The 25865-nt window shown below is 43.2% G+C and overlaps 1 protein-coding gene across 6 annotated transcripts in view; it reads right to left on the bottom strand.

Annotated features, from left to right (window-relative positions):
* PLCL2 (phospholipase C like 2) overlaps positions 1-25865 on the bottom strand; it is a 195629-nt gene that overhangs the window by 25258 nt on the left and 144506 nt on the right. For 5 of the 6 annotated variants that reach the window (XM_082684932.1, XM_082684928.1, XM_082684931.1 and 2 more), the window contains exon 5: positions 16926-17001. In XM_082684932.1, coding sequence (XP_082541058.1) covers positions 16926-17001 — 76 coding nt within the window. Of the gene's footprint in view, positions 1-14924; positions 15108-16885; positions 17002-25865 lie in introns of all 6 variants that reach the window. The other variant, XR_014299221.1, reaches the window with a different exon arrangement.

Here is a 25865-nt window from a genome sequence, read left to right as displayed (position 1 = left end):
AGGCTCCCTGCTGAGCAGAGCGCCCGATGCGGGACTCGATCCCAGGATCCTGAGATCATGACCTGAGCCGAAGGCAGCGGCTTAACCCACTGAGCCACCCAGGTGCCCCAGCAGCGTGTCTTTTATCTGCCTGGTGTATTACCTGTATTTTAGAGTGAAAGTCCCTGCGATCTAGGAAGGGACTGTCTATTTACATAGGTGCAGTGTTTAGAGGCAGCCCTCAGAGCCAGCTTTTAGCTCCAAGTGAAGCCTTTACGATTCCTTTTTTTTTTTTTTTTTTTTAAGATTGTAGTTATTTACTTGACAGAGACACGGCAAGAGAGAGAGAGAGAACACAAGCAGGGGCAGTGGGAGGGAAGAAGCAGGCTTCCTGCTGAGCAGGGAGCCCTATGTGATGTGGGGCTTGATCCCAGCATCCTGGGATCATGACCTGAGCCCCGAAGGCAGAAGCTTAACAACTGAGTCACCCAGACGCCCTGACTTTAGGATTCTTAAAAGGGTAAGCAGATGCAGAATCCCCCAAACCAGCTTCTGAGAAAGTAGAAAGAATAGAGCACTGCAGCTGTCGCTCCCTCCACAGACACGATGGAGGGCTGTCCCCACGCACAGTCCTGCTAGCCGTGGGAAGAGGCACACCAAGGAGGCTTTCTATGCAAACTGTATATTCACCTGGGGCATTAGCCGGTGAAAGAGAGGGCTTTTTAGCTCTAAAACACAGTACTTCTCATTGATGAATTATAGGTTAAAAAAAAAAAACTGAAAAACAAAAATCCTACATGCTTCTGAAAATAATGAGAATTTTTTTGATCCTGAGAAAATTTCTTTTGTGATCATCTGCAAAATCATTATTTGGTGGTTTCAAAATTGCAGATATAAGACCAAAGAGTTCTAATGTTCTTACAAAACACAGCTCTTAGCTTCTGTGGCCTGAGCGTGGCGGTGGACTTGGAGAGAGCCCCCAGACCGGGGCTGGGGAGAAGGGAGGGGTCACGGGCTCTTGCATGCATGCCTACCACAGTTTAGTGACAAGAATCCCCACCGTGAAAACAATCTCTGGGTTCAAAAATAGAAGCCAGGCCAATAATAAGAAGGGAAAAAGAAGTGGGATAATTTTCTTCTTTCAGGAACAGGTTGCATTTCCCTGTAGGTTTCCAGTACCTTCCAAATATGCCACCAACACAGTTTATTCATAAATCTGTGTATTTTAGGGCTATGTTTTGCTATTCACAGTATCTTGTATTTTTCCTATAGGTTATGTCCCATTTCCTTGTCTGATTTACACTAAATGGCAGTATAAGAGCCTCAAAGAAAGTGTGGCCTAACAAACATTTACAACATGTGGGGGCAACTACGGAGGTAGGGGAAGGAAACAGGATTCCTTGATTCTACCAGGATGTTGCCACCCAAGTAAGACAAGAGATAACAGTTAATTCTGGCCAAAGAAATGGAAATCTTTGTAAGTTTTAGGAAACTTCACTTGAAAACCAGTAGCAACTAGATAAACTGTCTTTTGAAAAGGGTGACACGCTATCCAATTGCAATGGGCTATACTATTCAATAGTCAAAATACATGGTGTGTATAAAGGCATTAAAGTTTGCAGACTGTGAGCATCTGTTACGCAAACCCAATGAAGTGCATGGGAACATGGACAAAAGCCTGGGGGAAATGAGCCAGAAAGCAGAGAGAATGGTCATGTCTCATGCACAGCCCTGGCCGGGCCCACTGTTACAGCTCTTTTGCCAAAAGGATTGTCTTTGAGCCCTGGCTACTCTGTGCCAAAGAACCTACAGTCAGGTTCCCCTGACTCCATGACCCCAGGTTTCTGTTTCCAGGGAAAAGATGTGAATTATTTTTCTTCAGGAATGTTAACCAAGAAGAAAATCTGCTCGAATTCCTTGGTGGTAATGAACTTGAGAATTAAGGAAGTGAAGAGCTGGTGATCCAGCAGCAGAGAAAGGACAAAGGGAAAACCCATACTCAGATGACTTCTGTGAGAGTTTAGTTCCATCCTGGTCTAAGGGAATGGAAGACATAGGCCATATGAACAAAAAACAGGCTCAAGTGTCCATGTTCAAAGATTTTATTCTTAATTTATCTCTACACCCAACTTGGGGCTTGAACTCATGACCTAGAGACCAAGAGTCACACGCTCCACTGGCCGAGCCAGCGGGGTGCCGCAGCAACACCATTTTTAAATAAGACCACTTCCTGATCATTTCAAAGGCCAAATAACTTAGTTTTCTTCATTTATACATTAAATACAAACCTATTTTCTTAATAGTTTTCTATTTACATTCATATAAAACATTAAATACAAGGGATATTCTTATCAATTTTATCTTTTTAAGTACAATGCTAGTTCACAGTAAACTGTGGTCTAAAACAGTGATGCCCATGCCACCCTTTTAGTTTAAACACCTGCTTCACCTTTCCAGTCAGTTCTATAGGGTGTACTGAGTTTTCCACCACAGCAACATGGACATTTTACAGAATTCTGTAATATTCTGAGATGTCAAAATTAGAGTTCACTCACTGTTCTCCAAATACATAAAGTTCTACTCACCTTTAACTCAATAAATTATTTAATCTTTCCATTTTTAGCTATAATATTAAATTTTAAAAATTGGTCTGGCCACACAAAAGTATATGATTTGGGTTTTAAGTTTTTTTTTTTTTTTTTTGGATTGTTTATTTTTAAAGTTTTTTTTATTTTATTTTAAGATTTTATTTATTCACTTGACAGAGATCACAGGTAGGCAGAGAGGCAGGCAGAGAGAGAGGAGGAAGCAGACTCCTCGTGCAACAGAGAGCCTAATGCGGGGCTCGATCCCAGGACCCTGGGATCATGACCTGAGCCGAAGGCAGAGGCTTTAACCCACTGAGCCACCCAGGCACCCCCATGATTTGTCTTTTTTTTTAATGTTAAGAACTAATTTTGGGAATTTGTCATTTCTTTCCATGTCATCTCTTGAAAATCTAAACAGCTAAAATTTTTTGTACACATAGGCATTGGTTTCATATAATTTTCCAATTATTATTTCAAAATACTTTATAAATATTTTTAAGAGTTTCCATTGGGAAGGGCTTAAAGCTTTATGACTAAAAATAAAACGTAAAACTGACAGATTAAGTGTGTTTTATAAAAATTAATAAATAAATATAAATTTTCCAGGATGATACAATTAAGTTAACTGAGCACGTTACTAAAACTGCAAAGAATAGGGCACACTGGAGCTTCTATTAAGTTTCCTGCTTCCTATCACAGATAAACTTAGATGAAAGCCAAACAGCCATAAAAGTAAAATAGAAATGTGAAAATATATGAAACATACAATAAATAACTAAGATATGAAAAAGAGGCTTTTGCTTGGAAGGGAAGGGAGACTCAAGAAACATGGAATCACTTCCTCTTCGATTAAAATGAATGCCATTTCTTCTTGCCAAACATAAAGCAGATGACCTTTCAAACATTCTGGTTGGGATTTTCTCTACTGATTTAAATGATATGACTGTAAAATACACCATGTAGTGCAAGGCTAAATATTTTTAGAAACAAATACAATTAAAAAAATACTTAGAGAGACATATTGATCTTAAACTTATATACTTATTTTTTTTAAGATTTTATTTATTTATTTGACAGACAGGGGCAGGCAGAGAGAGAGAGAGAAGAGGAAGCAGGTTCCCCACTGAGTGGAAAGCCCGATGTAGGGCTCAATCCCAGGACCCTGGGATCATGACCTGAGCTGAAGGCAGAGGCTTTAAACCACTGAGCCACCCAGGCACCCCTTAAACTTATATACTTAGAGATTAGTTTTTTAACTGAAAATTTACTTTGCTACCCTAAAAAACTTTTATCACAAACACAGCCAATGAAAAAATATTTTTTTATGTGTTGAAAATAGAAACCATAAGCAAAGTGCAAAATCTTTCAAATGGCGAAAAAAGAAATATATATTTATATTTTATCTCAAATTTCCCAAGTTGGGTATAGTGAGATATTTCCTGGAAGATGGAATACCATATAACACAGGTCTATCTGGGACCTCGTTCAAGAGGATGATTTATCAGCGGTATTAAAAGTACCTTAATAAGCACGTTCTGCACGTGCCTTGTGGCACATCAAAGTATCTTGAACACAAAATACAGTTATCTGATATTTTTTTCCAACTAATTTAATTATAGCACCTGTTAAAATGCAGAGCCTTGTAAACTCTATGCTCTGTCCCCAGACTCCAGGGGCCTGAAGTTTGTGTGTGCTGCTGACACGTGGGCCTTTACACCATAATCCCCACAGAGACATGGAAATGCCTAATTATTTTTCATACAGTTCCAGTTGGTAGTCTCTTTTTCTTGGCCTTCTTTCCAATCTTGGCATTAACAAAAGCCAAATCATTTTAAGATGGATTTCTGAGCTGTTAAATCCCGTTCCACATGAGGTGGGATAGATAAACCAGGTCTCTTAAATATATCCCTGAAACCCAGATGGATGACAAGATCCCCGGAATGCCACATCCACAGCGGCATACTTTGTGAATGAATTGCACGAGGGAGGTTTTCCTTCCTCTGCCAGCCTGCTCCATCTGGGTAAACCGAGGTGAGAGGAAGTTGCATAACTTTCAGGCCTGTGCGGAATCCAAGTGCCGGGCCACCATCCTTACCATGCGGCCACATGAAGCACTCGGGCTGGGGTCACAGAAGCCATGAGGCGGTTAGCAGGACCCTCCCCATTTCTTTCTGCTGAGAACTAAAAAGGCCTTCTTCACCCCAATTATCTCAAAGATTAGTTTCTTTTTAAGCCTAGGACACCTTTACTTGGATTGCCACTCTTAAATTGGATCCTGTCTCTCTAGCTCAGTGTGACACGATCACCACGGCACAGCGGGCCTCCTCACCTTACCTTGTCTGTGCCTCCCTTGCTTTTTGTACCTCTTCTTATCTAAATTTTTGAACAGATATTACTGTGATATGACTCAGCAATTTACAAAGTCTAAACTGGCACACGGAGTTCTCTCCTTTCCCCAGCCGCCAGTCTTCTTGCTCCCACCCCATCAGGCAACTGCTGTCGACTCCCCCTTGCGAATCCTCCCAGACAGACTCACACCCTCACAAGCACACAGGGCCCTATTCTCCTACCCCACCTTTTAAAACAAATGTTAGCAAACAGCACACACTGTTTGACTTTGAAAACTATATATAGAGATTTAACCTATACGTATTTATAAGATCTTCCTTGTGCATGCGTAATCCATAGCACCTTTGGGGGCAGGAGAATGTATGTATATACAGATTTAGATTTTATTCTTTTTTATGCTAGCATAGTGTTCTATTATGTGGATTTATCAGAATGTATCTAACGAGGGCCCTTAGGGTAACATTTAGCCTGTTCTCAGTGTTGCAAAGAAAATTCTATACACATTGTCCTTCCTCAAGTATGTGATCCTATCTGTAGAATAAACTCTGAAAGAATGGAATTGTTGGTTCAACGTGTACCTAACTTGTAAATCTGACATTTACTGCCATACAGCCCTCCCCAGGTGTGGACCCCCAACAAGGTGACAGGTATCATTTTCCCCTCTAGCCTCATCAATTTGCAGTCTTGGATATGAATGTTTGGATCTGATGCGTGAAAAGTGGAATCTCCTTAAAATACCTCATTTACTCAACTTCTAGAAGATCACAGTGTTCTCCTCCTGCCTGTCTGGCTGCATCCACCTCCTGTGCTTGGTCTTCCACAGGCATCCCTCCCACCGACACCTAAATGGTGGAGGGCCAGGGCTCCGTCTTCGCCACCCAGTCACTTCTTAGATGACGACGGTCTCCAGGCTTAAAAGATCACTTTGTGCTGATGGATTCCAAACTCATTACCTCCAGTCTGGACCCCTCAACTGAACTTTAGACGTGGAATTCAACTAAGCATAACTTACCCGGTTCAAACCAAATCCTTGCCCTTCCCTCTCAAGCCTCTCCTGCTCAGTCCTCCCACCTCAGTGAAGAGCAGTGTCTACTTCCCAGCCCTCAATCCTGCAGTCATACTCACTTCCCTCTTTCTTCCCTTCTACCCACATCCAATCTACATATCCAGAATATAGCCGAATATCCAGCATCTAACCATTTTGCCTCATTCCACCCAACTACCACCCATCAAACCATAACCAGACGGGGCTGGATTGCTGCAAAAGCTTCCTGAACGGTCTTCTGGCTGCTGTTCTTGCCCCCACGCCTTATCCTCAAGTCATCCGCTCGGACCCACCTCACTGAGAACAAAGCCAGCCCATGTGTCTGGCCTCCTGTTAGCTCTGGCTCATTGTCCGTGCTGGTTCCTACCCTCCCTCCCTCCCCCCCCATCCCTCCCTGTCCTGCAGACACTGCAGCCACACTGGCTACTAATTCCTCCACTGATACAGGGACCGCCCTCACATCAAGGCCTCTGCCTCCAGAGCCCCTCTTCCCGGGATCATCCCTTTCCCAGATGTGTGGAAAGCTTGCTCTCCACTTCCAATCATGTTCCCATCAGAAGTCACTGAGCACTTCAGTGAGGACTTTAAAACGCCGCCCTGCCTGCTCTCCTGGCATGTTTTCTACCCTTCTCTGCCTCTTGTTTATGAAACACTCACCACTGCCTGACACCTAAATGTTTTATCTATTTGCTTTTCGTTTCTTTTCTGTCTTCCACAACTAGATCTCGGCTTCACGAAGGCAGGGGTGTAGACTTTTTATTCATGGCTATATTCCCCGTACCTGGAACAGCTCTACACCTTTGACGAATGAGGCCTAACATCTTTTCATTTTGTTTTCAGTCTTCTGGGTTCTGTTATCACGCACTATGTTCAAATTCTTTGCAAAGAATATCAGGTTGTTGGCCTTTTTCTTACTGATTTGAGGAGTTCCTCACAAAGCAGGGGTATTAGTCCTTTGTGATATGTATCGCTTACATTTTTTCTGTTTGTAGTTTTTGCTGCAACTTTGCTTCTGATAGTTTTTGCTATATAGAATTCTTTTTATGCAGTACTGATATATCAAGTTTTTCCTTGCCGTTCAAGGTTATGTCCAGGCTTCTGGGTTTGTACTGTCCCTGCCCGTACCTCCAACCACAGTTGCTGCTCCTGCCTTTGTCACGGCCACTGCTGGCATGGGCCGTCCTGTGTCACCCTGCACATGCCCTCCTGCCTGCCTGCTTGGAATTTCTGTCCTGACCTAAAATTCCCAGAAAAACCACTTGCAGGACTAAGCTGCTGTTCTGAGATCTGGTTCGCTGATCACCCAGGATGGAGTTGATCGCAGAGGGTGCTGTGGAGGGCGTGCCCTCTTGCTACCGTGTGAAGTACGCTGTGCAGTGGGGCTCTCTTTACAGGCCTGTCTCTGGAACTTCTGCCCAAGTCCCCTGGGAACAGGGAACAAAGTCCCAGCTTCTGTCGCACTGGGAGTAAGGACCTTGTAAGTGTCTGGTGAATAAGAATGATCGAATGAGTGCAGCATTCAACATTTAATTCAACTCAACATATATTTGCCGAATGCTGGGCACTGCTGTCGGAGTTTGGGATATGAGATAAGTAAACTCCTGCCCCAAAGAGTTTATATTCAAGTTGCAAGAAAACACAATAAGCCAACTGCTTGGTATCAGGTGTGCTAGGAATGCTTTTACGACTTGAGGTTAAAGTAAAATAACCAGTACTGAATTAGAGGTTCATAATCATGTCCCTGGATTTTCAGTATTTCCTCCCAACCCCTTGTTCCTTAGAGAACTCATCCAAGCAAGTAACTCTTCCATATGGATACACCAGTTCTGTCTGCAAGCCTGACTCCATCCCAAGCCTCATTATAGTTGCTTCAACAGCTTACTAGCTTTTTTCACTGGACTATCTGCTAAGGTCTGCATGTTTGTGTCCTCTTCCGAATTTATATTTTGTAATTCTAATGTCCAGTGTGATGGTATTAGGAAGTGAGACTTTGGGGAGGTGCTTAGGTCGTGAGGGTAGAACCTTCATGAATGGGATTAGTATCCTTAGGAAAGGGATCCCAGAGAGTTCCCTAGACCCTCCCACCACGTGTGGACGCAGCATGAAGGTGCTACTTACCAACCAGGAACTGGACCATCACCTGCCACCTATCAAATCTGCTGGCATGATAATCTGAAACTCCCCAGCCCCTAGATCTGCGGGAAATACATTTCTGTTGTTTATAAACAGTGCTGTCCGTGGTATTTGTTATAGCAGTGATGCCCTACTGTGATCATGCTCACCAGACCTGACACAGGTCTTCACGGTCAACTCCTTCCTGTTCTCACACTGCAAGCATCCACATTCCTTTGCTGGGAGGAGCTTCTGAATGTGGAGGGCAAAGGGCAGAGATGAGTCAATCAATGAGTCCCCAAGCCTGTCCCAAACTATTTTGCACCCCCACCACCTACAGCAATTTCTTAAAGCATTCAGAACTTGAAACAAGGGCTTTATAAGAATATAAGTTCAGGACACACTGAGTTAAACTGGAGGATATTTAGCACGGTAATGTATACTGAGAATTTCCAAAGGGGAGTAAGATTGTTATGAAAAGTTGATGATGAGATCCTTTGCTGAAGAGCGTGACCAGTATTCCTTGAATCAAGTTTTGAGAAGTGCTGGTCTAGAAAGGCAACCCCAAATACTTAATCCTTGAATTAAAAGGCTTCCATCATTTGAAGCAAGTTCTATTTCCAAACCTAATTTCTGCTGCTTCCAGAAGCAAGTACTTCCCTTAAACCAGGGCGATATATTTCATGTGTGCAGAAAGCACAGCTTGGTAACGAGGCCTTCTACACTTGGGCCCACATAGAAAGCCCTGTTCCTTCTGTTCTGCCTCCATGGATCCTGCATTCCTTCAAGTCCTTTCATTATTATCAATTTTTTTGCAGCTTTAATAAATAATAAGCATATCTTGTCATTGAACACATTTTGCAAATGCCTAACTGTGTTCTTCCTATCCTATGTTAACATGTATAATGACATGTTTTTGACATGGCACTGACTGACCTGTAATGAAAGAATACAGGTTAATTAAAGTTGCTTTAAACTCCTTATTCCTGTAAGAAGACATATCTCTAAATATTGTTTAAATATTCTTAGAACGCATTTGTTCACTTTTACTCACTACAATGCCTTATTTCTATTATATTATGAGACTTGTAGACCATAAAATTTCAGAGCTGAAAAAGCCTTAGAGATCATCGGAACTATTTATTTTAGACCCAAAGATATCAATTAGGTGTACACATATATATATAAGCTTCTGGTATTTGTCTGAGAAAGACGATTTATTTGTGGACTTTATTTGAATTGTGGTTCTTCTAAGCTTTAATAAATGAGTATAATAGAACAGTAGCAAAACAAACAAACAAAAAAAAGTGTATAGGAGTGCCAGAATTGACAGCAGCCTGACCCCTTTCCTATGGAGATGACCCAGAGAGTTCCTTTTTAAATGAAAAGTGATGCTTTTAGACTCTGTGGGTTTACAAAGGAGGAGGGGGGAAGAAGTGATAAGAAAGCATAGCTTTAGGATTTGCTCACAAGACAGGTATCTCAGGAAGGTCAAGCATCCCCACCAAATTCCCTCCCCTTCATTTGTGGAGAACTTTCACCCACGAAAGGGATGTTAGGAAAAGGGGATCCACCCCTGGAGAAGACAACTTGGCTGCCAACCAATTACACGACCAAGTACATGTCTGTGTCTGAAGAGTTTTTCTCCCTTTGTGGAGTGTGAACCCCAGAGCAGGCCTGCTCCACTCCACCCTCCAAAGAGAGGTTCTCAAAAACCTGAATGTCCTCATTCAGGTGCAAATTCCTGAGCTCTATCCCCTCAGATTCACTGTTGGTGGTGAGGCAAAGGGACAACATTTAAAACAAGCATCCCCAGGAGATTCACACCACACTTAGGAGGAATTCTGTTAGTAAGATGGTGGTTGTGGGAATCTTAAAATGCGACTGGGTGGCAGGCACAGGAGATGGCAAAGTGTGGTAAGGCAGAGGATTCTAGGTACCAGGTGCTTATTCTGAATTTTTTTTTTGCCCTGAATTGGGCCTAGATGTCACCTTTGTGATCATTCTCTTTAGTCTCCCTGATCAGCAATGAAGGTTTCTTCTGGGGGAACAAAAGGGCAGGTGGGGCAGACTTGCAACTTCCTGGGTTCCCATGCCTTCACTAACCGAGCTAAATGAAGTGGCTGGGGGAGGATCTGTCAATTCAGTCTCCGTTCTTTAAGAAGAGTACAGATGCAGAGCGTCCTGGAGGACTTCTGCGGTCTGCCTCCAGGTCCATGTCTCCCACTCAGAGAGGTCACTCTGCACCTTCAATGTTAGGCATTAACTTCCCCGCTTGAAACTCACGTGGAGCGGCTGCAACTTAAGTGGCCCCATGCCACTGGATGGGGCTGCTTGTTTGCTTGTTTAATCTTGTATCTTTTTAAGTAACTGTAAGCAAGCCATTCCAAAATTGCTAATTAGACGACTGATCTTAGGTCACTGCATTTCAGAACCCGCACGGCACCAGGAGGGAATCACATACTTCAGTGTCACTCAGAAGGAGAAAAATGGGACAGAGGGGTAGTGACTAACCTAACGGTACACACAAGGCACAAGAACACAGGTCTATGGATCCCCAGGGAAGAACCTCTTACTTCTGTCAGACACAGGTGAGCAACACCCTGACATAAATGAAAACAGAAGTTATAGATCTCCTCTTGCAAACTTGCGAGGTGCTTTCAGGATAAATCTTAACGGCTGCTTTTACGTTTACTGTGTTGGGTAAGACACTGATGTGAGCCAAGCAAGTGACGAATGGTGACAGGTTGCTTCTCTGGTAACCCCAGCTCCTAGGAACATGCTGAGATCCGAGGAGTTTGCAAAATAAAAAAAGGAGCAATCAAATGCAGGACACGCAGGCCTGGCCCAGTGCTCTGCTTGTTCTCTCTGAGTGGGAGTGCGTCAGGCTCTCACCTGCGTTTAGTGAGACAAATCTATCAAGCCTGGCCACGGGGGAGATGTCAACTGCTCAGCAGACTAGAAGCAGCAAATTAGAAAGGAAAAAAAGCGTCGGTGTACTAACAGGCAGTCGGATACAGTACAAATTAGCAGTAGGAAGTGAAAATTGAATGGAAGTAACGAATAAATCATTAACCCTAGAACAGGATCTGAGCAGGCAGAGTGGGTTAGGGGTCCTGTAGGAACATACGGGCTCCTGGGGGACCGGGGGACATTAAACTGGAAGATAATAACAGATGCCTCTCAAAATGACCCTCGGTCGTGAAAGTTCAAATTATGTTTGGTAAAGCAAGTTTAAGGAAGATTTTCTATAACAAAATCTGTTATAGAAAGTGTTCCATTAAAAGGATTAAAACGAAGGGTAACAAAAGCTTTCATTATTTGGAAATTTAGCTTATAACCCACTTCACTAGGTAATGATGTGACCCTACCATGCATGAGAATCCCTTAGAGCTTTTAGAAAAGGGGCTTCTATTTAAATAACTCTGGGGTGGGCTGGGGTTTCTTTCATTTAGAGCCTGATCTTCCCCCGTCATTCAAAAAGAGGGTAGAATCAATTCTCCTGCCAGAAGAGGAACTAGGCGGTCGCCCACCCAAGCACCCGGATGTCACCTGTGCACTGGGCCTGCCCACGATGCCAGCGGGTTTCTTTGGCAGAAACCCCACCTAATCATTCAATACTGTCCTCACACCTGGGGAGTGTGGCCCATGCCTTCTCCTGGAACATTCTCAGTCAGGGATTCTTGGGACAGCTTCTGGTCCTTGATTCCTTCCTTCCTTCTTTCTTCTGTTGTTTAATGTAGTCATTTAAATGAAATTTAGATTTATTAGTAATTTAATTTTTATCAATATTATGTACATAGTTTAAAGAGCCAAATCGCTGTTACCCATTCCCCCTTTCCAGAACTAGTTATATTCGACCCCTTTAGTTGTTTGATTCTTGTTTTAGTGTTTATGTCCATATTTCTAAGTAACATGATGATAATGTTCCATTTTTTTTTTTCCTGGACATTACCTACTCAACTGCCCAAATGAAGGATGAAAATTTTGTTATTTTCACATTTCTGCTGTCAGGACACATGCTGTCTCCCAGGCATCTGCAGTCTAACAGCTCCTTAGTTCCCCTCTCAGATGATTCTCTCTTTATCCCCACCTTCACCCCAACCTGCAGAGAGGCACCTGGTGCCCCCAGGTTCTGCGCAGGTAGGGGGGCAGGGGGGTAGGCAAGGCTGGCAGTATAAATCAGATTGCATGCAGTGTCCGCTGCCAGCCTCCAACTCCTCTCCTGCACCACCTAAGCCAATTGCCACTTGTTCGGGTAGTTTTCAGTTTCTTTGTCCTGATGGACTTATGCCTTAAAAAACAAAACAAACAAAAAACAAACCCAACAAACCCTAACCGTCATTTTAATGAGGTTCAGAAGGGAGGGGAAAGTAAGTGCGTGTGTTAATTCACTGTCTTTAATAAAAAGTAAGTCATTGACTTCTTTTCCCTTTCTGGAGAGCAAATTATTCTCCAATTCAATTCACCAGATAAAAACACCCAACGAGCTAAAGCAAGGCAGTTTGGGTTTCCTTCTACTTCGTCTTCCTATCCTTTACGAAGCAGATCAAAGCAGTGACCAAAGAGGAAATTAAAATTCAAAGATAGGCTGCCATTTTGTGCCAGCAAAAGAGAGATAGATAATACATAGTGGAAAAGACTTATCCCCAGAAAGAATCTGGATACCCTTTTATCACCTTCTATAAACTATTTTTTTTAGATTATTTATTTATTTATTTGACAGAGAGAGAGAGAGAGAGATTACAGATAGGCAGAGAGGCAGGCAGAGAGAGAGGGGGAAGCAGGCTACCTGCTGAGCAGAGAGCCCAATGCAGGGCTCTATCCCAGGACCCCGGCATCATGACCTGAGCTGAAGGCAGAGGCTTTAACCTACTGAGCCACCCAGGCGCCACACCTTCTGTAAGCTTTTTAAAGAACTCCTAGGAAGCTTCCCCGTCCACAGATCTCAGTCTTGCTCCCCTGCCTGTGCTCCCCTCCTTTTGCCCTGTCTTGGAAACACAAGCATGTGTTAGGTTTAGGAGAAAGTGAGAGTGTGTTCATTCACCTGTGGTCCTGGAAATGCACACTCACGCGCATACAGCCACGCCAGATCTGACTGACCCCTCCCTCACTCACGCATCGGCCCAGACCCACTCGCCCTCCATCCCTCCTGCATCGCCACCCCCCCCCCCATGCCACCTGTCCCTGCACTGGCACTAGGCCGTTGGACTCTGCCCCTGTCCGGAGGTCCCCCTTCCACTCTCTCACTCCCGAGGCCGGTGCCCTCCTACGGCATTGCGTCCGCATCCACCTGCCCAACGGAAAACGGTCCTCTCCTCCTTGGAAGTTCTCTCAAGGTCACAGCTATCTGGAGTGTCTGGGAAGAAGAGGGGCCCAGCCCCCTTTCTAAGGTCAAGTTGGTCACAACTATCCTGGATTTCTGCCCTCCTCCCTTCTTCCCTCCTTACACTTTGTTTCATCTTTTAAGGTCTTCCTCTTTACCTCTCCAGTGGCTCTTTCCTAATTTTAGGGACAGGATTTGCTTATAAAGAAGTCCCTTTGACCCCCCAGCCCTGTGCTGCAATATTCTCCTCTTAAAAGAACGGGCTCTGCAGGCTGCCTGAACCACTCATCTCCTTCGCCCTGTCCTCCCCAAGGGGGTCGCTTCTGGCCATGTGTCTGGCCTGCCAGAATCTGCAGGATCCCAGCCCACCCTGGCTGGAGGTCTTCACTTCTTAGCATTCTTCTCTTGCCTTACCCCCTCTCTCCCTAAGAACACCATGAGCAATATTCATTTCTATCTCAAAAAAAAAAGAACCAGAGCACTGGGAGTCTGCACCTGCTTGAACTGGGCACGCTTTTGAACATGGGCTGGAGGTGGCTGCGTGATTCCATATTTCACGGAGCTGTTTGGATGAAAGTTTATCTAGAATATAAATTTGGGTTTAGAAGTTTGAAATGCTTCTAAAAGAATCCTCATTTATAGCGCTTGGGTACCTGTATCTTCATTGTGTCGTTGTCAGATTAAGGTTCTGTAAGCAGAACAGCAATTATTTATCAGAAGTAAAATCTCATGCAAATGTTTTTGAGCCCAATACAAATTAGCAATTCTTCATATGACTAATGACTATATGCCCTTCCGATAACTGTAAACATGAGAAACAAAAGATCAAGGACTCTAAAAATAAGCACTTAGGATAACAGAAGGGCTGTGTAGGCGGTCAGCAGTAGCTGTGAAACCAAAAGATAATCGTTCTGTGCTTCTCAGGACCTTCCAGCCCAGAGCATCCCGCACTATTACACAGTGGTTATTCCTGCTTGCCCTCCAAGCAAAGTTCTTAATAGGCAACACTCTTCAGCTTTTTAAATACAAGCAAATATATCCCTCACTGAAATTCAATAGAACAACGGAAAGCTGCATTATGCTAGAAATAGTCACATTTCATAAACCAATGAAGTCACGAAGAACTGACAATAACTCTAATTTTTAATAAATAGATCTTTTTTGTCCAATAAATGATTCTAACAGTCCACAATTCTCATGACAATACATGAACTGAGTAGAACTGAGTACTTAGTACAAGTGAAATCACATTTAGTCAGTACTCTACTACCCTGTGTAGAATGTGAGAACAGGTGCCGTGGGTAAAATACAGAGATCTCAACATGCAAGCCTGTGGCACTGCAGGTCACGGGCCTGTTTAAAGGACAGGGAACACATTAATAAAACACACAGTCACTGAAGCTCTGTGAGCTGAATCGAACACATTCTGCAGGGCTGAATAGAATGGTTAGGTGACGTAACTCCTGCAATCACAAAGGGCTCCTGGAAGACCATTGAGACAAAAGTCTGTATGAAATGTACAGACTGGGGCGCCTGGGTGGCTCAGTGGGTTAAGCCGCTGCCTTCGGCTCAGGTCATGATCTCAGGGTCCTGGGATCGAGTCCCACGTCGGGCTCTCTGCTCAGCAGGGAGCCTGCTTCCCTCTCTCTCTCTCTGCCTGCCTCTCCATCTACTTGTGATTTCTCTCTGTCAAATAAATAAATAAAATCTTAAAAAAAAAAAAAAGAAAGAAAAGAAATGTACAGACTGGCCAAGAGGAGGGGAGAGAAGTCTTACCAGAGGAGAGGCTTATGAAAATCTGACTAAGGAAAAACACACTGAGAAGTGGGAAAGGCTGCCCAAAGGCCAGGCTGGATGCATACCGTCACTCCTCTTCCTTTCCTTCTCACTGTTCCCAGCAGCCTCCCAGTTGGGTTCTGCCCATGAAAATTCTCTGCACACAGATATTGTGATCACCACCTTAAAGCTCAAATTCTCTCTATTCTGCTCAAAAAATCAATGGCTCCCCACTGCCCCACCAACCAAATTCAGACTCCTAAGTAACACAGCGAAAGTACTCAATACATTCGAGTATGTGTGATTACTTTCATAATCTCCTGTTTAACTGAAAAGTTCTAGAAGGCAAACAACTATCTTGCTTACTTTTAATATTTTGGGATGTGATAGCTCTTACAAGTACATCTTACAAGTACCTTTGGTATGGCAGAAGTTCAAAACATATTTATTAAATGAATGAACAGATGATTTAACTAACAAATTTTATAAAGCATTGGCAAAATGGGCTGGCCCGTTAGTAGATAACCTTATATGGGAAGTCAGAAGCTTAGATTTGATACAACAGACTCTAGTCAGCTACTGGATAATTTTGGTACAACACTGACAGAATAAAAATGGTGTTTGAAGTATCTCATTCTAGTTGCAGTTGAAGAGAGTATTAGCCCAGAAAGGACTAGACGTAGAAAGATCACTTTGCTAATGAATAAAACAAGATGAGGATTTTCGTGTGTTGGCTAGTCACTAATGTGAATGTTCCTTCGATAAACACCAAAAAAGAAAACTGTCACATGTATCTTTGTCTTTGATCTGTTTTTAACAAGTTCATTTCTGAGATAAGAGATGATTTTTTTTTTTTTTTCAGACTAAGTGGTACTTATAGTCCCTTGATGTTAAAGAATAGCAACCAGGGGCGCCTGGCTGGCTCATTTGGAAGAATATGTGACCCTTGATCTCAGGGCTGTGAGTTGGGGCCCCACACTTGGTGTAGAGATTACAAAAAATAAATAAAGACTTAAAAAAAAAAAAGAATAGCAACCAGAAATCCTAGAAATTAAGGACAGATATTGTTATTTATTCATTATAAATATTCTCCATATTAACAACTTCCAAATTGATGCCCTAACAAAATAGGAAAATTGAAAGAATTCCATTTTGTCTATTCTTAGTACAATGCAGAACACTTTTTTTGGTTTTATCTCAGCTAAAATTCATCAGATGGTAGCATTTTATAGTCTGGTATAACATTTTGATATTACATGGATGAATCCATCAGCATTTGAACATGCCAGTGCATTAAAAAGTGTCAAGAGGCTCTGACCGATGCCTACTCTCCTTTCTAAGAACTTACAGCAGAGAGAGCTCTGCTCAAGCCCCACTCACCCTTCCCACCGCCTGCTGGAAGGTCATGGGGGGATCAAAGGGGGGTCAGCAGCATAGGGCAAGCTGAGGAGAAGGTCAGGGCAGCAGCTCTCCATCTTGGCTGCTCACCAGAAACACCCGGGACATTTAACAGCTAGGAATTTTTCATCCAAAACCCAGACTGTGTCAGTATATTTTAAAAGCTTCCCCCAAGTGAGTTTGTTATCCAGGCTCAAGAAGCAGTGAATTAGTATTTTCTTTAGCTATGGAAAAATAATTCTTCATCTGATTTCCTGGATATAGTTTCTAGCAAAAGGCAAAATAGTTTAAGGACATAAATAAGGATGCTACAAATTTCATTTTAAAAGAGAAGAAATAAACGTTCACTTACCTGCCTTCTGACAATGTACAATCTTTTCATACACAGCATCTGCATTTTCAATCACGGCCTTGAGGGACTGGATCATCTGCAAAGGGAAGACCCAGACACAGGGTTACACCTGACGACCAAGTGCCCGTCTATGCACGAGCAGGGGGCTCTCTTCTCCAAACAGGCTGAGGTGCTGAGGCAAAACACTCTTTAATCTGACTTCCCTGACTCAGTCCAAACGTGTATGTACAAAATGAAAAATCCTGCCTTCCAAGTAGTGGTTTGAACAGACTGGGAGTATCATGTTTCATAGTTAGGCTTGTACGACACTGAGTTTGAACCTTGTGTCAATGCTGAATGGAGTTTCAGCATGAGAAGCTACAAATAAATATGTATACACATCTGATCTGTGTTTTAAGTTATATTTGCCGTCATTCATTTTAACAAAATCTTCAGCAGCATCTTACAGAGAGCTCTGCCACCTACACACCTTACTCATTTCAGCTAAAATGCCTTCATCTGAAAATTAGTTTAAAACTTACCATGAGGATCAAAAACCAGCACTTATTTTATGTGTTTTTTTAAAGATTTATTTATTTATTTTTAGAGAGAGAGTGCAGGGTGGAGGGGCAGAGGGAGAGGGAGAGATTCTCAAGCACACTCCGCACTGAACACAGAGCCCAATGCAGGGCTTAATCTCACAACTCTGAGAGCATGACCTGAGCCAAAACCAAGAGCCAGATGTTTAATTAATTGACCTACCCAGGCACCCCTTAAAACAGTGTTTACTTAATGCATCACTAATGATATCACTCAAACTAGTATTTTTAGTGTTCCTAGCAATGATCTTAAAAGACTCAACTTTGAAAAGAAAATAAATAAAAATAAAAGATTCAATTTTGAGTTCTTATTCCAAATTACGTGTGTTTGTTTTAGCAGGCAAGCTTGAATGAATAAAAAAAGAAAGAAAGAAAAGGAAAAGGATAAGGGCACAGCTGATCGATTATTTTATTTACCAAAATGTTAGGAAAAGATCTGTCTGAAGTAATCCTTTTGGCTCTAAAATCACTATGAAAATGGGATAGCCATTTTTTGTACCAAAATTGTACCATAATTGGGTACCATTATGATGCTTGTTTTGCCTTGTTTTTCTTTATAGTATTTAACACTAACTGCCACAGTCAATATTTTATAGAAACCAAATATATTTAGGTTGGATTATTTGTATAATTCAAAGAAAGAACACCCTATTTTGACTAATTACAAACCAGAGCATAATCAACGTGCCTCTTAAATGCACCAGGTCCTTCAAATGAGTCACACAGCATTTATCAACTTATCTATCCTTCTAAGAGAATTACAGTGAACACAAAAAGGTTTAAGGCCAACACAGGTGTTCATTCATGCCTTCATTCACTATCCAGGGCCCAGAGCAGGGACTGGGGACACAGGGACAAACAGGATATAGCCCCTATCTTCAAGAAGCCTATATTCCAGTGGAAGAGCTCACACTTGGGATTCAGTATTTTCACATTCATTCTTCAAGATCTGAGTCATGCCTGTAACTTAAAACATTCTATTTCATAGCTTGACATATTGAACAGGCAATGATAAAAATGAATAAAGAGCTCAATTACACTGATATAAAGTCATTCATACCATGACATCATTTGCATACTAAAAAGGTTCATACCGTCATCAGTAACCTTTTTCAGCTTTGATGTTAAGCCAAAATGACAGATATGAAGAAGCAAGGACTTCTTTAAGCAAGGATGGTGGTTGTCACAACCCACTATCAAAGAACTAGCTAACTGTGCCTCCATCATGCAAATAGGAAAAAGGTGGGAAAAAAATACCAGCAATGAAAGGAACCTGGTGGGGCGCCTGGGTGGCTCAGTGGATTAAGCCGCTGCCTTCGGCTCAGGTCACCATCTCAGTGTCCTGGGATCGAGCCCCGCATCGGGCTCTCTGCTCAGCAGGGAGCCTCTGCCTGCCTCTCTGCCTACTTGTGATCTCTCTCTCTGTCAAATAAAATAAATAAAATCTTAAAAAAAAAGAAAGAAAGAAAGAAAGAAAGAAAGAAAGAAAGGAACCTGGTCAGGAAGAAGATGGGCAGGACAAGGAGCAATTAAGAGCAGGAATGTAGGAGAACAGAACAGCATTAGGCATGGGCTCCCGCATACCTGTGGGGAAAAGGTGGTCAGAACACACCCTTACCAGGGAAGGTGTGGGGGCAAAAAGAGCACAGATTTCTATGGGCTCAAATCCTGGTTCTGCTGTTCATTAGCTTTGCCATCCATACCAGGATATTAAAAATCATGAGCCATAATTTCCTACCTACAAAATGAGTTTAATAAAACACTACCTTGAAAATGCTGTGAGGAGTAAATGAAAGGACGCACACCATTAAGGCATTCGCAAGCGGATGTGACCATGGACTCCCCCATTGATCCAGGGGGCCTGGCAGAGAGTTTTCTGGCAGCGCAAGATTAGCTGGACGAGCACAACTCACTGGCAATGTTTCAAACATCCATTACTAGTTTTAGTTTTACCTGAAAAGCCTGGTGTGATGAAGCTGAGAGAAACAAGAAGTCACATTCTTCTTAGAAAGCTCTTCCAGTTTAAAGTGTCACCAAAGGTTAAACAGTTAAGCACCTTTCGGTTTATAAAATACATGCAAAGTTTAAGGCCAGCACATCCATTTCAAGGTTCTGGAGAGAGAAGTTCGCCGGCCTCGGATGCTCTGTAACTCTTGAAGGCTCAATCCTTCACTGAGGTCCTCTTAGTGGGGGCCCCTGAATTAAGTGCTACAGATGAATACAGAAGAGTTGCTGACCCAGGACTCCAGGCAAAAAATCATCACAACAAGATGTGGCATTGCCACTGTAGCCCGTGTGCTACTGGGCACGACAAAGTTAAATCCGCCTAAGCCACAGTAGGCATACGGGTTATTTAGTGGGGGAGTAACTGGTGGTGTGGAAGAGGAAAAATCTGTGTCCTAAGATGGCCCACCAAGCCAGCAGGGGAGCCCCAGTCCCTGCCCCAGGGCTCTTCCCAGTTCTTCTCCCTGCTCCGCCTCGCAGGCACACCCAAAGTGCCAAGTATGCAGAAGTAGAAGTGTATAGATTACCCCTCTTGCTTGTGCTTGGAGCTCAGACCTTTGGAGATCACTCTCCTCTGAGCCCACTGGCATTAAATAAACCTCCTGTCCTCAAAGCCCTCCGAGTGCTGCTTGGTTCTTCCCTCAGGAACCATGCCGCGTTCCGGAACAGTGTCATGGCGACCCACAGACGCTCTGTCTGCGGACCAGACTTGAGCACACACTCTCCCCCTTAGTTATGAGCAGTATATCAACTCCACCAGGGAGGAGAATGCAAACACAGCGAGAAGCCTCCCAGGTCTGGAAGTCAACCACGCAGGTTTTGCAGACCATATTGGAGGGGTATTCTAGAGGGAACCAGCCTCAGAGACGGTCAGGCACCACAATAAACAATCAGCAGAACTTCGAGAAGGCAGGAAGAAAGCACATCCAGACCTTGGCAGAGATGATTCATCTTGCCACACCTGTTACTAAATGTTTTCACCACTTCCGTGGGGAGGAGGAACTGCCAGTTTATGTCTTTTTATAGTTTTAGGGTACATATTTACAGTTAGGGTGGGTACTTATGTTAATGTATAGTAAACAGTTTATAGTTCTTGTCCAGAGAGTGATTTCAGTAATCCTCAACTCCTGCAGTATTTGCATAAATTGTCCTTGAGTGAGGTAACCCCACTGGGTATTCCCCAGCAAGCTCTCTGGGCTGTGGGCTGCTCTCAGTGCACCCAGCGCAGGCTGAGAGGGCGGGGCCGGGTGGTGGACCGTCCTGCCTGCCCACCCAGCTGCCTGAGGTCTTGCTTCATTAGCTCACAGGTAGGACTGACTGTAGAGCACATGGCACGGGGGGAGCACAGACAACATGGGGAGGGCCATTAGATCTAGTGGGGGCCCATCTCTGCCGACGTCTGCAGCTTTATAACAAGCTGAAATTATAAATAGTACCAATGTTGACTGATTGAATCAAAATGAAAGCCATTGAACACGTCCTCTGCATCAGGTGTGTCCTTGGTGCCTTCTATTTCATTTAAGGCTCACAAAACCCACGGGAGGTGGGTATTTATAGTGTTGGTGTTTCAGGTGTGAACACTGAGGGCCTGAGAGTTAAGTTGCTTCCCCAAGGTCCTCTGGTTAGACAGACAAAGGGACTGCCACTAAGAAACAATGCATTCTGATTGACTTCAAAGCCCCTGCTCTTCCACAGCACCATGACGTGTCCTGCTGTAGGAGTAGAACTGCACAAGGAAAGCTGAGGAAAGGGCATTCCAGCCGGAAAGACATACAAAAGCAGAAAGGAATCTAGTAACACCTGACAGGTGCTACACACAGTAGGTGGTATAATCTCTACTATTGACTTCCACTTACAATTGTCTTTTTTTTTTTTTTTTTAAGATTTTATTTATTGGGGCATCTGGGTGGCTCGGTGGGTTGAGCCTTTGCCTTCAGCTCAAGTCATGATCTCAGGGTCCTGGGATCAAGCCCCGCATTGGGCTCTCTGCTCAGCAGGGAGCCTGCTTCTCCACCGCCCCCCTCTCTGCCTGCCTCTATGCCTACTTGTGATCTCTGTCTATCAAACAAATGAATAAAATCTTAAAAAAAAAGATTTTATTTATTTGACAGAGCGAGACAGAGCACAAGCAGGTAGAGAGGCAGGTAGAGGCAGAGGGAGAAACAGACTCCTTGCTGAGTAGGGAGCCTGATGAGTAGGGCTCGGTCTCAGGATACTAGGATCATGACCTGAGCCGAAGGCAGACGCTTAACTGACTGAGCCACCCAGGCACCCCAAGAATTGTCTTTTTAAAAATATTTCTGTAAAGTGCTTTGGGAAAACATTTCTTTTAAAATGACAACAATAAACTATTTGCTTGGCTCACTTAGAAATTCATCATTATAATAGAGAAATCATTCACATTTAATATGAAGCTACTAGAACAAGCATTTCATAGTAGACAACAGCAAATACATGGGGAATGACATCAACAGATGAGTCAAAGTGAGAAACTATATTAAGTTACATTATTTTCTCTCTATATATTACATGAATATGTCAATGTAATAAAGGCCAGTAGAATGGTTGGCTTTAGAAGCATTATTTGCATTAATGCAAATGTGTTTCCATTGATCCCTGTAAACACAGAGCTATGGGTCTTGCCTCAGCAATGAGATCATCCTGCTGCTAACCCTGGTAACTTCCCACGAGGACAGCTCATATTATTTATGAAGTACAAGTTGCTTTTGTGTAGTTGATGCTAATAGTTTTTCTATTAGTGTCCAGTTACCAGTAACTCCCTAAATTTCTGGGACTAATGCATTAGGAAAATCTATGAATTTAACATACCCCAGAAACCCATTTCATAAATTTGATCAACTCTAATATATATATATTAGGGTTTTAATACAAGACTCAAGCAGATGAAAAGCAGAATGTTTCAACCAAAGGCAAGTAAAAAATTCATATTTTATTAAGCTAGACAGAAACCAGAAATGCCTTTCGTAAGAATATTGTTTTGAAAGTTAACTCCTCTATTTGTATAAGGCAAACTTCTCCATTTATGGATATGGTTCTGAGAACTGTTACTATACTAATATATTTTATATCACTAGATTTCTATAGACTGCTTCTTAATTTTATGTTTTAAAATTTGCACATCAAGTAGGAAAATTATGTTTTCACGATAAGCAAGTCTAGTTTTATAGAGGGATCTATGTCTGCTTTTGGACAGTACACCGAATTTCCTTTCATCCCAGGAACATAGATTTTGAGAATTACAAAAACAATTTGCCAATAATTTCAAGTCCTCCGGTGAAATTAGTTTAATCATAAGATTTTGAATTCTAGATTTTTCCCTTTATCTTGCTTTGACCTCAGCTGCAGGCTGAAAATGCCTTCCACTTAAGACTTGGCTTTGCGTGTCCCCATCTTCACACATGGCTGCTGCTGCTGCTGCTTTGGCTGTAGCTATCTGTAATGAAGTTACAGGGTCTCGGAAGTGCTAATGTCCTTATAAAAGGGAACTTCTAGATAACAAAAAAGGTTTGTTCCTTGACACAAATTCTGTGACTCTGGACATATAACAAACTCAAGTAATTGAGCATCATTCTCAAACCTGCCAACAGGCTTAGAGAAACGGTATGCCTGCCCTGACCTCTGAGGTACCCCCCCACCCCCGGGTTCCAAGGCTGTCGTGGAACAGCTTTGGAAAGCTTGGAAGGCTTGGTGGAAGGCTTTGGTGGCCAGCGAATGCCCAGCTGGCAGGTGTGGCTTCAGGTACCACACTAGACCAAAGCAGGACTTGCCACTCAGGCCTCATCGATACGAAAACAGCAAACATGAATCAAGGATTGAAGTCTTCAGAAGACCACCCAATTCAGTCCAAAGCAGTGCTCTTCCCTCAGTAAGAACTATCTGTGCAGATGTCTTTAAAGCTCAGTGTCACCGGAGGACTGTCACTACACAGTCATATAAATTGAGTCACTTCGCTAATGCTAAGAATGGGACAGAGAAGAAGGGACTTCTCTTAAGGAATCTGTAAGCTTTGGTGTTCACTTCTGGGCTCTTGAAAAAGTCATGTCTCTCTAAGTTAATAACACCACCTTTCTTTTTAATACTTTAAAAAGAAGTTTTTAAGAATTTTGACAAATTTTAGGATCAAATACAAGAATACTGGGATTCGTGACTTCGAAACTGAAAATTCAGAGGTAACGTTTTCTTTCAGTAAAGTGTCCAAGTCCAGCAAGATGTCCCAGAGCTGAACCAATGAGAGAGTTACTGTTGGAAAATATGGGATAGATTTTAATACCTGAAAATAACAAGAAAATCACATACATGAATGAAGCGTCAAAGTTCTATCCCTGTGGGGGTCCTTGCCCAGCTGCCTGCTAGTTAACCCCAGCCCCTTCTGCAGCTCACATGGGGAGAGGGGGTGAGGGGGGGAAAGCTGGGGTGGGGGCAGAGGCCGCAGCCACAGTCTGTGGAGAGCTGGTCCCCATCTAGGGGATGAGGTATGCCACGTCATTAATAAGTGCAGTCATCATCCCTTCCAGCAAGGCCACTATAAAAACAATTTCCGTGTAACAAACGGTTTCCAGAGTAATTTGTCTTAGTCTCCTCTTGAAGCCTCACTTCCACTTCCACATTTTTCCACTATATAACTCAAAAGAGAAAAGTATAGAAAAAAACGCTGTATAAGAGAAAAGTTACAGAAAGAACCTATAGCACTGCCAGATAAAAACCACTCCTGAGTTGTTGGCCAGAGAGGAGCACAGCTGGCTGCTAGGGCATCTGGGGCCCCACTGCAGGCATGGTGGGGATGTAAATCAATTTCAAGTCTCATTACCCTCTCTAGGCACTTCCACCAGGTTAGAGGAAATCGGGGAAGGGTCAGTTTGGATGGGATACCTAATCACAGCTGTGAGCAAGAGACCGAGAAACAGGAAGAAACGCAGGGTGGGGGTGTGAAGGTGGGGACAGGAAGCAGGCAGGGAGCCAAAGCTCCGGAGCGGGGGAGGGACATGGGAAGTGGCAGAGGGGTTGGGAAAGGATGAAAGTGGGAGACTGTGTAGGGGAGCAGAGCAGGTTTCAGTGACTGGCTTGCTGTGGGTACAGGGGACGATCCAAAGACTCTTTCCCCTCAAACGCGTAACTGGACAGATAAGACACACCCACAGGGGGTCAGAAAGCATTTCACAGGTTACAAGGTGTCTTTAATGTGTTCACTCCTCTAGGATGTGGAGTTCTTCCTTAGTAGAGTGAAGCAGGTGGCTACAAGGAGGCAGTCTGTGTGTGGAGGTCTAATTCTGGGATTGGGATTTTCTGCATAAAGGTAGCAGCTGAGATGAAAACAGATATACATCTCCAAGGGAGGAATTTTAGAAGACAAATGAGATGAAAGCATGATAGTTATGCTCCAGAATCACTTACATTTAAGCAGAGAGAACTGGTGTATGACACACAGCAGGGGCGGTCAGAGGGGAAGGAACAGAACAAGGATGTTAAATTTTTACAGATGTGTGAGGAGAGTTTCTGGAAGGAGGGTGGATCTGGGCCTGGGAACTCTGGATTTGGGCATTTGGTAATTGTCCCTATAGATCTGCTATAATGGGATGTGCAGGTTCCTAAAAATCATTGCAGTATACAGAAACATTTTTTCGTGCATTTGCTCCAAACAGTAAAAATCACAAGGTTTGTGGGGAAAATGGGGTTAGGGCCAGAGCATTCAAAAATTTTGCAGTGACACATTAAAAACAGACAGGAACTGAATAAGAGTCATAGATCTGCTCTGCATATGTTAAAGAGTTAAGGAACGCAAATCTACTGCAAAGCATTTGGCAACTGACCTTGAAAAAACAGGAGGTTTGCTTGGGAAGTGGGTGTTCTGAGGGTTGCAGCCTGTTCGTTACCCGAGGTGGAGGGGGTGATGTGCTATGAAAGCAGGGGAATAGGAGCTGTGGGATGGGCCCAGCTCCAGAGGTGCTCATGAACTAGGGTGGGGGGGCTGGGTGCTGTCTGAGGTGCCTGTGTGCGTGCAGGTCAGCCGGGTCAAGTTTTCTGTGTCCACCAGTGTTTCTTGTAGTCAAAACTGTGCACACCCAAACACAAAATGTGAGGTTAAAACTGTTCCTTAATGTAGCCATCACATTCAAATAAATTTGCATTTTCAAAACAAGTGTCATAGCCAAAGTGACTACAAAAGGGAGAGCACTTCAAAACCCTTCTGAATTTTTTTTTCAAGATATCCCCTGCAATTTTTTTGTGAAGTTCAGTTAAACTCTCAGTTTCTATGATACTCAACCGAAGCATAGTTTTCGCATTGTATAAGCCTGCCTCCACACTGTACTCAACTATTTTAACAACCGTTTTTGTTTTG

Source organism: Mustela nivalis, assembly GCF_964662115.1.
Source record: "Mustela nivalis genome assembly, chromosome: 1".
Lineage (NCBI taxonomy): Eukaryota > Metazoa > Chordata > Mammalia > Carnivora > Mustelidae > Mustela > Mustela nivalis.
The sequence above is the reverse complement of the archived record's forward strand: the minus strand, read 5'-3'. Positions and strand labels throughout refer to the sequence as shown.